Below are 15,692 nucleotides of genomic sequence, written 5' to 3' on the forward strand. Positions count from 1 at the left end.
AAGCAACTCTTCGTCTCCATAGCGCACTTGTGAAAGCCGATCTAGTGTACTGCATTCAGTTTTGCACTCACCAATGTAACAAAGACATTGAAACACGGGAGCAAGTCCAGCAGAGGGCTGTCAAGGCAGATGGGGGACTGAGGACATCATACATGGGGAGGCTCACTCAGGAGTAAAAAAAAAAAAAAAAAAAAAAAAAAAGGGGGGGCGGGGAGGTCTTGGTTTGGGCAAGAGGTTCCAACCTACCTAATTCCGACCAGCAGCCATTCAGGTCCCAACCTATGTGATCGTAAGACAAAACTCAAAACAGTAATCAGTTGTGGGTACCAATGTTCTCCCAAGGAACTGCACCACCATCACAAATGCTTCCAGGATTAAGCATCTCCATCACTTTCCTTCTCTTCTCTCTCTCAGTAAGCCTGTCACCTACTCAATCTTTCCACAGAACTTAAATAACTTAAATAACATCAAAAGGCAAAAGGATCCAGCGATATAAGACCTCTGATGCTAGATGGAAAACAAACTAAAAATTTAGAAAGGAAGGAGAAAGCTTCAGTATTTTTATAGTCAGATATTTTCTCTGTATCTACTTTCCCATTTTTTAAGAAAACTTGGAGAATAAAAGGTTAGGATAGAGCAGGGACAATTTCTAAACTGCCAATGTACTCTAAAAATGTGGAAATGTATAAAGCTAACAAGCCATTTCAAAGAGGATGACACTTGAGTAAGAATTCTAGAATGTGATTCCTGTGGCAAATCACTATGTGACATTAATCATACATGATCTCAAGTTTTGAATACTGGAAGAGTTTTAGAAGATGAGCAAAACGTGGCAGGAAACAGTGCATTATGCATCTGATTTGCACACTTCTGATTTCAGACTTCGTTATGCACTGTGGGATCTATCTTCATAAAAAAGCTAAGCTTGTGCAACAGAGTATGTAGCAGCACTAAACAAACAGCCATCTATTTTTAGAAAGTGCTGAGAGGCAGTTACAGATACAGTCAGATTAACCATCTAGCCTAACTACCTGGAAATAAGGCAACCAACACTTTAAGAAGGTTTCCTGGTTTGATGCAGTAATTGGAACTTCGGCTTGAAATGAAGCACTTTATCAATATAACTAAAAAGAAAGGGAAAAAATCAAGAATTTCTATTATTTACATTTCTAGAATTATCCTGAAAACTTTGCAAGAGTATTTTGGGCAGACATTGTCCCGCCTGTAAAACTATAGTCCAGAAAGGTTCCATGACAAGAATGTAACTTGCAAAGATATAACAGAAGAAACCCTACAATGTAATTTAAGGAGAAAAAAGCCAGACACTTCTTTGATGCTGTCAATTGTTCAAAATCCTCCTGAAATGGACAGCAAAAAAAGCACACAGAAAAGAAAACAACAAAGAAAACCTCAATAACTTGGTCAAATGAAAAGGGCACATCTCAGAAAAATCTGAGTAAGGAAAGGATGAAAGGAGGATGAAAGAGTTATTTAAACTCTAGGCTATGAGAACAGTTTGCATTTACCTTTCTGTAGAGGCCAAAGACCTGTTTTTTTTTTTTTTTTTTTTTTTTTTTTCCCCTATTCCCTGTAACACTGGCAAGCCTTCACACACATACAAGAGGGCGGTCAGCTGGATTAGATTGCTAATATGGCTGAAAATGAGTGCAGGCTAGCTCCACCAACACATTTTCTTCCTCTAAAATGAGTTTTCTGCCAATTTAGCTCCTCCAGCCAACTTGCTGCAAAGCCAGAGAAGCGTCAGCGTTGACACAAGCAAAGCTGCACCAGCCCAGGCCCTGGGAGGGGCAGCAGGACAAGCTGACAGCAGCATGGAGCTGGCAGGCCTGGCCCGGCTGCAAATCGCTGCTGCGGTGACTTGTAGGGTCACACAGTATGGCCCCACACCTGGGGGCTTCTACCGGTTACAAAATGACCCTGCACACATACACACAGCTAAAAATCCAGTAGAATATCTTTTTAAAAAGAAATATGAAAACATAATCAGAGAAGTGCAACACAAGAATGGACAACAACCTCCTGCACGCACTAGATGCACTCTATGGACTTCAAGAGGACTTCAAGTCCATTTGCAGTCAGATGTTGTTAGGTCAATGGATGGAGTCAATGATCTTAAGGGTCTTTTCCAACTCATTTGACCATTCCATGGTCAAAGCTATAAGGCAAGGGAACCAGAGACCAGTTCAGCAGACATCGAGCAGCTGGTCACCCAGCAGCTCTGCAGGCTTCGCTGGCTGTGTAATGTAAGCTTAGATATTACATTTAAGTATCTTTATTGAATCCCATTACACAAAGTTCAAGTAAATTTGAAGAAAATATTGTAGCGTAAGTGCGCATACACACAAAGGCAACATCAACACAGTAACAGGTTTGCAAATTTCTCTACTGCGTCACCACGGAAAGGCATTCTAGCTTCTTCACACTATTTCTTTCCTTTGAGACAATATAGATTAGCAGCCGCAAAGGGGGTGGTTTAAAATGGCAGAGCATTGCAACTACAATATTACATTTACAACACAAATTTCTGTAATGGCAGTATTAAAGTTAACCAGACCTCACAACGAGTTTCAGGAACAGGGACAACTGTTAGCTAAATCATAGGATGCTAAAACTCTCTCTAAAAAGGAAGAAATAAAATAATAAAAAAAAAAAAAAACCACACAACTGTAACATCCCTGAAAAACTGAGTATTTTCTCAATCATTACTTTTAATGGCAGTGAAAACAAGGAAGTACTACTGATCAAGTAATTTTTAATATAACAGAATAACACACGTCAGCTTGCTAACTGCACCCAATTCTGAACTTGTTTTAAGAGCTATCACTCAAAAGACAACTGAAGCAAAACACTGGGCTTTTAAGAGACTATCCTGCAGCTGGAGATGGGCTTCTGCCATCTTCATCCGAACACGCAACCCACATTTATCTTCATCAAAAAACTATCAAGATCTAAGGAAGTGTATTCTGGGTTTCTATCGGTCCTTTCTATTCCAAGTCACTCTTCCAAAGAAGTGCAGCGCCTTCTCCATCTAGTAAGCACTGCACTAGACGACAAACAGCTTTTTGACTACACGCATGATGGAGATTTTTTTTTTTCTGGTATCCGTCAGGTAAAGATTCAGTTACTACCAACTTGCCTTATGGCAGCATCTAGTAATCTCACCTAAAGGTTTACCATCTGACTGTGCTAAGCAAATGCAGTCATAATAATGTGGACCAGAACAGCCCACTTTTTGAAAATTTATTTTTAATTTTAAAGGACCCTTAGGGTGCCTCTTGAGCAGTAAGCCTTGGTAGAAATAAAATTACAATGGACTGCAGTGTTTCCAAAAGAAGTGAGCCTCAGAAATTACAAAGGCAATTGCAAATATGAAACCTACCATCCACTGCATAGTTCAAATTCTCATCTAATGGGCTCTTGAATAATCTTTCTGTTAGACTGCCGTATTAAATTCTGTCATCAGCAGGATATTCATATTTTGTTAAATGAGCCATAAAAATCGGACATGCCAAACAAACACAACATTATATCCTACAACTTTAATAAAAATACATCAACAGAATGAATTTTAGTACAAGAGAAAACAACTTTACTGCAGCAGACAAAAACATTCTCATGAAAATAACAAATATTTTCACAGCTGTTTCTTAGAAAAATAAATTTCTAAGATTAAATAATATTAATCATGTCACACAGCACGGTGTTTTACCAGGCCAGACAAATGCTATCCTTATTTATCATTCCCCAAAAACTCTGTGGCAAGTTTTATTTAAAAAAAAAAATAAAAAATAACAATACCGGGGAGACTTTGCTTCAGCTCCAGCTTACGCGGTCTGAAAACAAAAATGGGAAAGCTTTGCACAGGGCTTCTGAATCATCACTTCAAGACTCGATCAGAGGGAGATATCCTGAATTTGACTCCTTTCACTCCTAATTACTCTTTCACAGGAGTCACTGGACAAGCATTGAGAACTGTTTTCTTGCCTCCTGCAGCGCTTGCCCGTTACCAAAACCTGCTGAAAGGCCTGCTGACCAACCTGGGAAGAATAACCACAGCCTGCTAATTTATTTCCTCCAGTCCCCAGCCTCCACCATCAGCGAGTTCTGTGCGGATCTCAACCTGTTATTTAAAATAACTGAACTTCCCTGGGCAGAGTAAAGCTGATGTTGCACAAGAGGATTTATTCTTAAGTTTAAGTTCCAGACTGCACCTTAAGCTGACTTTACAGCTCACCAGAGACTGAAGGGGGAACGTCCTACTCCTGACACACAGAGGCCGGCCGCCCTCCCCAAAGCAATCCATTGTCCTGCCTCTCAGGCTTACCCTTCAGCGAGCAAATTCAACAGAGGTTTGGCAGAGCGCCGATCCGGCAGGACAGTACACAGCAAATTCAACCTCTCTGGCAATAAACCGCTCCGTCCCTGGGGCGATGGGCAGTGTGAGACACACCGCCAGGCTGGATGCTGGGGGAGGCCGGAGGGGACAGAGCAGCAGACCTCCCCCACCTGCGGCAGGGGGCCCTCAGAGCAGCACAGCTGCACCACGTAATGCTTTAATCAGTTTAAAACGTTCTGTTAGTCCCTATGCCTAAACCAGTTAATAATTTTAAGCCTTGCAAAGAGAACCAATAAATAGTTGGCGTGCAGCCTTACATTCAAAATGGAGCTGCAGCATGATAAGATAAAAGCAGCAACGTCACAGTTCACTGCGTTAGGAAATCCACGCACACGATTTATCGTTACCTCATTCCAGACAACGGCATCACACCACAATCATTTTACTGTTCTTTGGACAGTTTATTTTGAAGGAATTCTTTTCACATTCAGTATCTGCGAGCTGCAGACTGCTTGTGTGCATTAGCTACGAGACGCCGGCATTCTTGCTTTCACTACAATCATTTTAATAAGCAACTATCCCCATACATTATTAGAACATAATTCTTTCCATGAATTACTTAGAAAAAGTTATTCAAACAAGAGCATTGCCAAAATGTTATTTCTTTAACTCGTAGCAGATATTACACCATAAACAAAACCAAAAAGACTTCAAGTTATTTGCTCTTAATTATTCCTGTTAGTTACAGTACCCAAATAACCATTAGCCATTCCGGATTCTGATTTATACTACACTGTAATTCAGAGACTGAATCCCATTTGGCACAATCCCCAGTTCTGTGCAGGGAGACACCACCATACAAGAAAATTAAGTAAGTTTGCAACACTTTTGCTACATTCTATTTAAAGTACTCAAAGACATCTCACAGCTACGTGTATGTACTAAGGAACTAAGCTCTAGTTATAGTGTTAGTAGTTTTCCAAAAAAAGCTTCCATCCTAAACATTTGTATCACTGAATTAGGCAATGATTTAATGAATAAAACCACACCATTTGTTTTTAACTCACCATATAACACCTGATTATCTTTGCCACTTTTCCTGAAGGCCAAGAAACTTCTTGGCATCAGCAGCAGAATCAAAAACATCTTTTATTTCGGATTTGTGAAGGGACAGGGCAATAGGGATTAGCAGGTAATTCTTTTTGGACCATGACATCCACCAACACAGGCTGCAGAGCACCCACCCATTCAGAAAAGTACTATTTACTCCTGAGAACGTGACATTAACAAGCAACTGACTTGGCCAACCCAATGACTCCACCACAGCTTAGGATCAGCTTCACCTGAAAATATTACACATTCACTGCCGTTGAATACTGTAAGAGAAAGCTTAAGACATGCTTTTAAAAATTAAGGAAGATAAAATTACCACTGTGTTTATTTCTATGTAATGAATAATAACATATATATAGAGATATATTTAACTTTAAGCAAGAACTAATCGAGAGCATCAGACAAATTTCAACCTACAAAAAGTAACTGCCCTACAAAAACTCCAACTTCAAACTAAACAGGCACTAACCGTGGGGCCCAGAGAAAGAAGCATTCCAACTTTGTTTTTTCCTCCAATGGAAGTGTCTTCCAGAACTACTAAGTTAAGAGTTACATTTCTGCTTCTTCCCCCAGAAGAATTTGTCCCCTCTATTTCTACAGCCTCCCCAGCTGCAGGAGCTCCATTTTTATCTTGTTTTCTCAGCCTCCTATCTTCAGCTATCCTGTACTCTTCAACTCCTCTCTGCAACACACACACATCCATGCAAGGCATACACTGACCTGTGCACGGAGTCCCCCCGGCCCCTGACTTCTCAGCCAGTGTGGGTACAAACATCACTTCACAGCAAGCTGAGCCATGCTGAGGAAACACTGAAGCCTTTGCTCAAGGGACTCTAATTATTGATTCTTCTGAATTAGTAAAGCGGGCAAATTTCACAAAGTCTCTATCTATTTACTTGTGAGGTATCTGTTCATCAAACAAAAGGGTTCAAAAGTGTTAGTAGGAACAGAAGAAACAAATTGATGATGGCTAAAAAAACCACCCAAGCACCACATATTCTTATAAAGCATTCCTTAAAAGTGACAAGTTGAGTTTGGCTATTAGTCTCACTTTACAGGACCTGCTACAACACAAAGCACCTTGACATCCCTCAGTTATCTCAATTATAGACACAGTTAAAACCCTACAGAAGAGGTGAAGGCTGATACTGCGCTGAAATGTATGCGCAGTCTTTCAGAAACAATAGCAATAAAAGCCAAAGTAGTTGTTTAGATCATTTCAGTAAATAATCCATTATGTGTTTTTATCTCTGTACATAAAACAAGCAGCAAAATACTAAAATATCCAAATAGGCTCATTATAGAAGTATTTGTGCAAGCAAGACATTTGCAAAATGCTGACTTATCTTTGCTAGCAAGCCATATATTGATGCTATTATTTATGTTATTACTATTATTTTTATCCTTACACTTACATCAAGAAGAGTGTAAGGATCTATTTTAGGAAGATTGCCAAGTTCCTGATTTGGGTTTGGTGTTTTTTTGCCACTAAAAGACAGTAGAATTTCCTTCCAAATCCAAGTGCCATAAAGTAACGGATGAGGCCTGCTGTACAACACAATTACTTACACCCAAAACTTCTATGTCCCACTTAGTGCAAAACTATTATAGCAGCAGCTACCAAATGATAGATGTGCTTTTAACTAAAACCCAGAAAATTGCACACAGATGCCTTCCAATTTAGAAAGCCAAGGACAAGCCTGGGCTCCTAAAATCCTATCTCATAATTAAACAGAAGGAGATGATGTGGAAGCAGACTTGGGCATGGGCTATGTGCTACCAAATATATTACAACGTGTTTACAGAGCATTCAAAAACTAAGGTTTTTACTATCTTCCCACATGCTTTAAGAAACAGTTTCTCTTTTTATTAACATTTCATGCCATTTATTGCTTATGTTAGATTGACAAAAAACAGGGTAATATGAAGATAATTTCAATTCAATTTTTCTGAGAAACAGTTCTCAACAAGTGGGCTTAAGATCTCCCCACTCAATACCAGAAGTTAATGCCACTGTAGTGAATGAGGTGTCCTGTTCTTAAAAACGTTGGAAAGGACACTGAAACAATGGGCTGAGAAGAAAGAGATGCAATGCTGTAAAAAAAAAAATCCAAATGGGGCTCAAGACAGGGAGACATGAGAGAGCCATTAGAGTCACGAATTTCTCACTTTCAGGTAGAAAACTACTCTGAAGAAAAACAGAAGAAAGGAACAGGACATATCTGGACACTGATGGGGCTGAGGGAGACCAGGGGAGTCTGGTCAACAGCATAAAGAAGTTTAGCTTCTGCTAAAGACACAGAAGAAGGTGAATGATGTTCCTTCAGTTCCAAGCAAATACTTATCTCCTCTAGGTCATCAATAAATGTGTCAGAAACAGCTTCAGAGACCATTAAAACAATTAATAATTTCACTGTTAAGAGTAAAATAAATAGAAGAAGGATAGCAGGTGGAAATTTTTCAAGTATTCTATCTAAATATATACTCCACTTTGCCCTCCTAATTTGTGTTCTGCTCATCAGATTTCACAGCAAGATAAAAGCAATGAAAAAGCAGGAAAGGCTGACCACCACTTCAAATTGCAACTCGGCATCTACACAGGATCACAAGCAGGGCCTGTGTTTCTGCGCTGCCCCAGAATCTCTGCCTCCTTTAAGAAGATACACAAGTCCACAGCTCTTCATTTTGTGAAGACAATCCTTTATATGTGAGCTGAATGAAAAACTACACAGTCTTCTAGAGTCCTCAGACAACTGCGAAGTTTCTTCTGCTGCTGCTAATGGGTAATCCAAATAGCTTTCTCATTTGTTATTAGGAAACCTGTAGCCAAGAAAATGGAATGAAAATTGAGCAAATTCCTGTCATGACTGCACTCAAATCTCTCAGCAGCTCTGAAGGTAGGGACTGGCAACATTCCTTAGAGAGGAGGTCCTCAAACAGAAACTTCAAAATTAGTTCCCAGTATCACTACTGTAACCACCAGATTTTTAAGGGGGAAAAAAAAAAAAAAAAAAAAGAAGGAATAAAAGGTTTCTCCTTTCTTCTGGAAAATACAGGATTTAGAATACTTTATACAGTTCATCATTTCTCTTCTCCAGTCCTAAATTAAAAGCCTCTCTATATCCATGCAATAGATAACAGGCAACATCTCCTTGCAGCTCAATAACATCTAAAGGGGCAGAATATAACAAGAGTTCCCACAATTTTTCCACGGGAGTAACAATCAATAGTATTCTCCATTCCTATAGTAAGCAATGAACATCCCCTCCTCCTAAATCTAAATGGATTTATCTGCTTTACATTTTAGGTCTGACTATCAAGTAAAAAATACAAGAATTCATGCAGACAAATCTCTGTTCGCTAAATTTCTCGTCCTCCAAATCAGGAAAAAAATCCCATGCAACAGGGCTACTCTATTCACACAAATTTCTGCACATTCTTCCTATGGCTTTGAAACTTTACTGAGGAGGAAAGTAAATTCAGAAAACAAGGAAAAGGTTTTATGAATTCCACTTGCAAACTAGATAAAATAACAAAAATGCAGTACTTTCCATTCTTCCAACGTTAACAGTCCCCACATCTCAAGGGAATTAAACGTGCAAGTCATGTATATTAATAGATATGATGTCTATTAACATACTAAAAACTATTACCACCCCTCCAGAAGGATAATGAATGCAGCTTTAAAGTGTCAAATATTATAGTTCTAGGAATCTTTTCCACATTTTCCATAAGACAATCTATACAACACAGCATAAAAAATGATGACACATTAGATATGTTAAACTGGCCAAAAATCTGAATGCTAGTATGAATCACACTACTGAAGAACAGCATTAGCAGAAAGGCAATAGATAAATCACTCCAGGAACACCCTTCCAGAAAGACCCCTTTGTTTTTATTGGAGAATAATGAAAATATTAAAAGAAAACACTTGAACAATAGAATAATAGCCTATTTCTTTATGTTAATGTTTAATGCACTGAACGAGAAAAAAGCAGCACCTTACTGGACATTTGTAATCAAAACCAAAATTGCTATCTTATTTTGCAAGCAATTAATTTCATTCGAGTGCATTGTTTATCTCAAGTCTGACTGATAGTCAATGTAAGCGTGAAGCACCAGAATTTTCCATGCGCATATATACACAGAGAGGTACATATTTAAACAGAGCAGTTTCTGTTAGATTGAGCTCAATTACAGTGACAGACATAACATGCATTTGGTACCTAATTCATTTGTTTTGAGCATTAATGGCAGGGATGAACAGAAGAATTCTCAGTTCTCCCTCTTCACTCTATCAACCTTTACTCTAACACTTCTGAAAACACCAAGCAAACAACTGTTACTTGCTGCTTACATAGACTCCAATGGAGTCTGTGAAATATATAGACTCAGATTAGGCAGAGATTTAATTCTAGGCTCAGATTCTAATCATCACCTTGCAGTTGAGTTGCTAAATTCCCTACTCCATGCCCATTTTTTTCTGGTTTTGTCCATGTTGTGCTTGTTTCACAAAACCTCCAACTCTTATGCTTGTCTGAAGTCCAACCTTTGAATGAATAATGTTTGTTCAAACATGCTGTCATACATTTCCAGATTTAAAACTGCTAGATAATCCACAGAGATACCTTGTATGCCTTTTTCCTATGAAGTCAACACACCCTAATAAGAGGAAACCTCTCAGGTAACATTTGAAGCACTTCTTTTTCCTTTGCTTCAAGTCAGTACAAAGTTTACCTGCTCTTACTAGACCTGTTACAGTATTATCATCCCATTTGGACTTGGTCCACCCTCGTAAATCTTCATCACCACTGTCCATGTTAGGTTTTCTTCACAGAAGATTCCTAACGCATACATGCGAGCATGCTTGCACACTCTTAGGGTTTGCATCCCATCCCATCATTAGTCCTAAAATTAGCATGTCCCTGAATAAAGAGGAAACACAAACCCGAATGATTACTCTTCCCATCAGCCATGGAATATTGAAACTTCCAAGGGGGATGCTATCCAGTGTCATGTTGATACTGCTGTTGAAATGGGATCTCAAAAATAAAAAATGGGGGTGCTGCACATGAAACTTATCTATTGTTAGCCACCTGTCTAACCAGCATGCAGCCAAGGTGCACAGAGAAGACAGTGACTAAACACCATCCTGGCACTCTGAGCAGTACAAGCAAACCTCACTGTATTCTGTAGAGAAAGTTCAGGAAAAAAAATGGGTGTCCACAATGGAGAGTCCTCCTTTCACCACCAAACACCTTAAAGGTAGAAGGGAGGTAACGTGACAGCAATTATTAATCAGAAGGCGTTTCTGAACATCAGTACTTCAGATTAGTTATTCAAAGCAGCAAATAGTATTTTGTTCACTATTATGCACTATTTCTGCTCCAGAACCTCTAGTAACAAGAAAGAAAACCCAACATCCCGCAGGAAGATCTGCAAGAGGTAGTACCTATAATATACAGATCATACTATATCACCATTGCTAAGCTTACACCTGACTTGAAAAACTCCACTCACAAAGAACAAATTAACGTATTTTTTTCCTATCATTGTGATAAGAATTTAGCACCTATGGGCCCATGTTAACATGGTATGTGCTTATAGCAATTTTGCAAGACTACAATAGCAGATGATTTTTTCACGGGTTAAACTGCAAAGAATCAACAGTTAAATACATTCGAAATTCAGTGTACTTTCTGCATTATAATTAAGAGGTTTACGGAGAAAAAAAAAAATGCACTGCAAAAAAAAATACTCAAGGCTTTATAAACGCTAAAGGTTCCTTTTAATTACAGCTGATAGATTCATCATCTAATTCTACAAATTACAGCCAAATGTAAGCACCAAACGCCCCCCCCTCCCCAAATGAACCTCAGTGCCAAGCCTTCAAAGTAGCATTTTAGAAGCAGCCCGGCCTCATTTCACGGTGAGGGGTGAAAGGTAGGGCCTAGGCCGGGGCCTGGGCGCCGAGCAGGGGCAGGACGAGCCCCGCTTCCCCCTCGCCCTGCGGCTGCCAGCCCAGCGCCCCTGGGCGCGGAGCCCCCCCCCGCGCTGCGCCAAGCCCCGGCAGCTCTGGGCGCTCTGCCCCTGCGAACAAAACACGGCGCTGCCCCGGCCTCGGGAAATGAAAGAAAGGGAGAAAACGCACAAGGGATCGGCTCGCCCTCGCTAAGCCCTCCCTCCGAAGCAGGTCTCTTTTCACCAAATGGAGCCAGCCCTGGCGGCACCCTCCCTTCCCCCACGCCACCGGGGCACCTCTCATTGTCGTCGGCCCCCAACGGGGACCCGATGCACGCACAGCCACACACGCACCCGCCTGCCCCCGGCCCCCAGCCCGCTCCGCGCCCCTCGCCGCTCGCCAGAAGCGCAACGCGGGCCGCGTTTGCCCCCGGGGGAGCCGTGCACGCACCTTCCAGAAACAAGCTGTCTCTGCAGCCGCCGCCGCCGCCGCCACCGGCCATCTTCCCGCTGCCGAGCCTCGCTGCCTCACTCCATCGCCCAGCGAGGCGGCGGGGCCTGGCCCTTCCCCCGGCCTGCGCGCTCCGCCGCCCACCCCCACTGCGGAAGGCTGCCCGACCCGCAGCGCCGGCAGCAGCAGCAGCAGCAGCGCCGAGGCCCGGCCCTCTCCGCTCCCTCTCCCGCTCCCCGTCGGCCCGGGCCCCGCTGCCTTCCGGCCCCCGCGCAGCGGCAGCAGCGGCAGCAGCCGGCGGCGGCAGCGCGCCCGCCCCGCTCCGCCCGCCCCCTGGCCGCCCGCCGCAGCCCCCCGCGCGGTCGCCGGCCGGGCCTGGCCCTGGCCCTGCGGCCGCCGCCGGAGCCCGCTGGGGGAGACGGGCCCGGCCGGGGCTCCGCCGGAGCCGCCTCCGAGCCGAGGGGGAGGCAGAGGGAAGGCTGCGCTCGCTGCCGCCCCTCTCTCTCCCCCATGAACGGGGCCTCGGCGGCGCTGCCCTGCCGGGCCCCCCCCCGGCTCCCCCGGGCCGGGCTCGGGCCCCCAGACGCTAAAACGGCCGCAGCGGCGCTGCGCCCTGCACGGCCGGGGCTCGGCCGCTCCCCCCTCGCTCGGGGCTGGAGGTGAGGAGGCGGCCGGGGCCGCGCACAATGAATGAACTCGGCGGCGGGGCCGGACGGGGGCCCGCGGCTCTGCCCCTCGCGGGAGGCCGCCGAGGGCCGAGCAAGGCTGGCGAGTCCTCGCGTTGCGTGCGGCCCGAGAGGGGTGTCTGGAAGCGCACGACGCGGATCCCGCAAAAAAAAAACCACGGCGCTGCCAAGGCGACTGCACAGAAATTGCAAGTCATGGCCTCCACTGTGTGTCATTTTTAAAAGAAAAAAAAAAAAAAAAAAAAAAAAAGAAACAACTCCTTCGGCTAGCACGTAGGGTTTTGTATTTTAAATGGCCTGCCCGTGTAGCCAAAGCACCAAAACATCTTTTAAAAACCGGAGGGTAAATTCTGACAGTCAGGAATTGGCAAAAGCTAGAGATGGCTTTCTTGGCCAGATGCCTTCATCTGACACTAGTAATGCTACTTTAATCGCAGAAACGAGGAATTCATGTCTGATTTAAAGTACCTAGTTTTAAAATGACTTCTCTCTGAAAAGCGAGCTCCCAAAACTAAGAAAACTCAAGACTTCACACACTTAAGTCCTAAAATAGGTTAACTTCAAGTATATGATGCGTATGAAGACTAAAAGCTAGATACAGGAAAACTCTGCAAATTTCCTAAATTAGTTAATTTAATTCCCAGATTTACTGACACCAACCACATTCAAAAGCCAATATGTTTACAAACACTTAAAGAGAGAGAGTGCTGTTTGCACACCAGCAAGAGGTGCAGAAAAGGAAGACACAAAAGATGTCAGTGCTCCCCCAGCGCTATATAGCATCACCAGAGCTAATGAGCAATTAGAAAAAAACTCCAAAAGCTGGATCAGTGCTGCCTAACTTACACTTCTCTGTAGAAAAAGAAAGACTTTTTCTGAAGGAGGAATCACAAAATATTCTCCTTTCATTAGTAATAAAATTAAACAGGAATCAATTAGGAAAATTCAGTGCAAGCTAATTATGCAGAAACCAGAAGACCATATGTGCTTAATAGAAACCTAACATTAAAAGACCAAAAAGAAAAAAAAGGGAGAAACAACAGAAGAAAGGAAATTTAGAATCTAATTTTATAAAAATACCCTATCATGTCTCAAAAGGGTATCGTCTGGACAGAGGGTTGGTTTATGGTGAAGTCACAACATTAAGTCTGCAAAAACAATTCCTATTTTCAGCTGAGACAGAAAGGTTCAGGTCTACCTAATTCTTCACAGATTTTTAAAAGCTAGGGATTCTGATTTATTGGAATAAATGTATAATGAAGTTTTGTGCTTTTGTTGGTCAAATTATGGTACCAAATGCAGCTTCACAGTTTCGTATTCAGTGAGCTCAAGCACAGTATAGATAAAACACCTTAAAAAGTATAAATAGCAATGGAAGTTGTGCAGCCTTCATTTTAGACTTTTTTGATTGGTAACATCTACTTAATTATTATTTTTTTTTAATGGAGAAGAGCTGCCTCCAAATTATATCTCACCACTATGTTTTTTTTTTTTTTTCCCCATTATTTTAAAACTGTTGAAGGATGCAAGTGGCTAGTACGTAGTGAAATCTTTTTTCATAAAGCTTTTATTCATAGTCCACTCTCAGCCTTTTTTTTTTGTTTGTTTGTATTTGTTTGTTTGTTTGTTTGCTAAGTATTTGTGAAGGAGTCCAATACTGCTGATTCAAGTCTCTTCAGCATCCTCCTAGCTTTGCTTAAAACCAGAGGATTTTGTCCATGTATAATACATAACTGTATCATTAATGAGAAAATTAGCATTCCTATCCCTGCTGGACAAAATCATATAGAATTTACTGCATTTTCTTTCTCTTCTAAGTCCAAATGCTAATTGTCTTCACTCAGTAAGAACCCAGGAATAAAATTTTTTTACAGTTTGTTACTTCCTGGCCTTTAGCAGCCACTAGAAGTTGACCACTTCCATTACGGGTAGGTGTGGTTTGATGACAATCCCAGGACCCAATCAAGATCCTAAATTTACAAACATGTATTGCTCTATTGTCACAGCACTGCATAGAGTGAAAAGCTTACTTACTTCATTAGGTGATTATCAGTTTTTACTTCACCTTAACAAATTCCACTTTTCCTTCTCTTCCCACAATGAAAAGCTTGTTATTAATAAATATTTAGATGAATTAGATGATTTAGTACTGAAGTGACAAATATGTCTTTTTTCTTTGTATTTCTGATTCTTTCCAATTATTTCTTTTCTTTCTGTGTTTTTACGGTTAGCCAACAAAATGGGTGGCTACTGCATAGAAACTGTTTCCTTACTTAAGGAATAAAATAGAATTGGGATTACAATTTCACACCTTCTGTAGTTGTGGCATTATACATTATTTATTTATTTATTTATTTATTACTGCTACATAAATCACAGGGAATTTATTGGTACCCTGAATCAAACCTTTTGTAATTTACAACCCATGAACCCATTCTACAGACTATAATTTGACTTTTTTTTTTTTTACAGTAACATCTTTTAGAAAGTAATTATTATGGACTGAATTATTTGTCATTGTTTTCCACTGCTGTTCTTAGAACTATTCCTTGAATGTATTACAAATGCACAATCTGTGCTATTTTAAAAATAAAAGCTTTTCTTTTGTCCTTTTGACCTGATGCCTGTTTCTCCTCTGCATTTTTAAAGCAAAATCAAATATATTTCTTGTGCTTACTTTGTCTTGTTCTTGCTATTAAATTTACTGTTTCACGTTTAGTTTTTGTTGTTGGATTTTTTTGGTCTTGCCTTTTTTTTTTTTTTAAACCAGGTATTATTTCAGGACAGCTTGCATACCATAGTAAACTCTTCAAGAATATTCCCAAATGGAAGAATACCATTTGTCTATGTGCTAGGATTTACAACAATGCATCCAGATTTAATTTTTTTTTGTTAAATTTTGTCAAATTTTAACAAAAATGTGTCAAAAGATAGCTTGCTGAGTAAATAGTAAACAAGTATAGGCTGCTAAACATCATCAGGACTTAGACTAAAACATTCTTTTAATTCTTTCCTTGAAGGAGCCAAAGGAAAGTTTTTAAATCTGACTTGCCTACCTCAAAACACGACATCGTGTTGGAGAATAACCATAATGAACAAGAATCTATTAAACTTTCTGTTA

At 41.1% G+C, this 15,692-nt stretch overlaps 1 protein-coding gene across 3 annotated transcripts in view; it reads right to left on the reverse strand.

Annotated features, from left to right (window-relative positions):
* Nucleotides 1-12,124, reverse strand: part of SENP6 (SUMO specific peptidase 6) — an 80,853-nt gene extending 68,729 nt beyond the window's left edge. For 2 of the 3 annotated variants that reach the window (XM_032183899.1, XM_032183896.1), the window contains exon 1: nucleotides 11,886-12,123. In XM_032183899.1, coding sequence (XP_032039790.1) covers nucleotides 11,886-11,937 — 52 coding nt within the window. In that variant the 5' untranslated portion in view covers nucleotides 11,938-12,123. Of the gene's footprint in view, nucleotides 1-11,885 lie in introns of all 3 variants that reach the window. The other variant, XM_032183897.1, reaches the window with a different exon arrangement.
* Between the last annotated feature and the right edge of the window lie 3,568 nt (nucleotides 12,125-15,692).

The sequence above is a fragment of the Aythya fuligula genome, chromosome 3 (genome assembly GCF_009819795.1).
Source record: "Aythya fuligula isolate bAytFul2 chromosome 3, bAytFul2.pri, whole genome shotgun sequence".
Classification (NCBI taxonomy): domain Eukaryota; kingdom Metazoa; phylum Chordata; class Aves; order Anseriformes; family Anatidae; genus Aythya; species Aythya fuligula.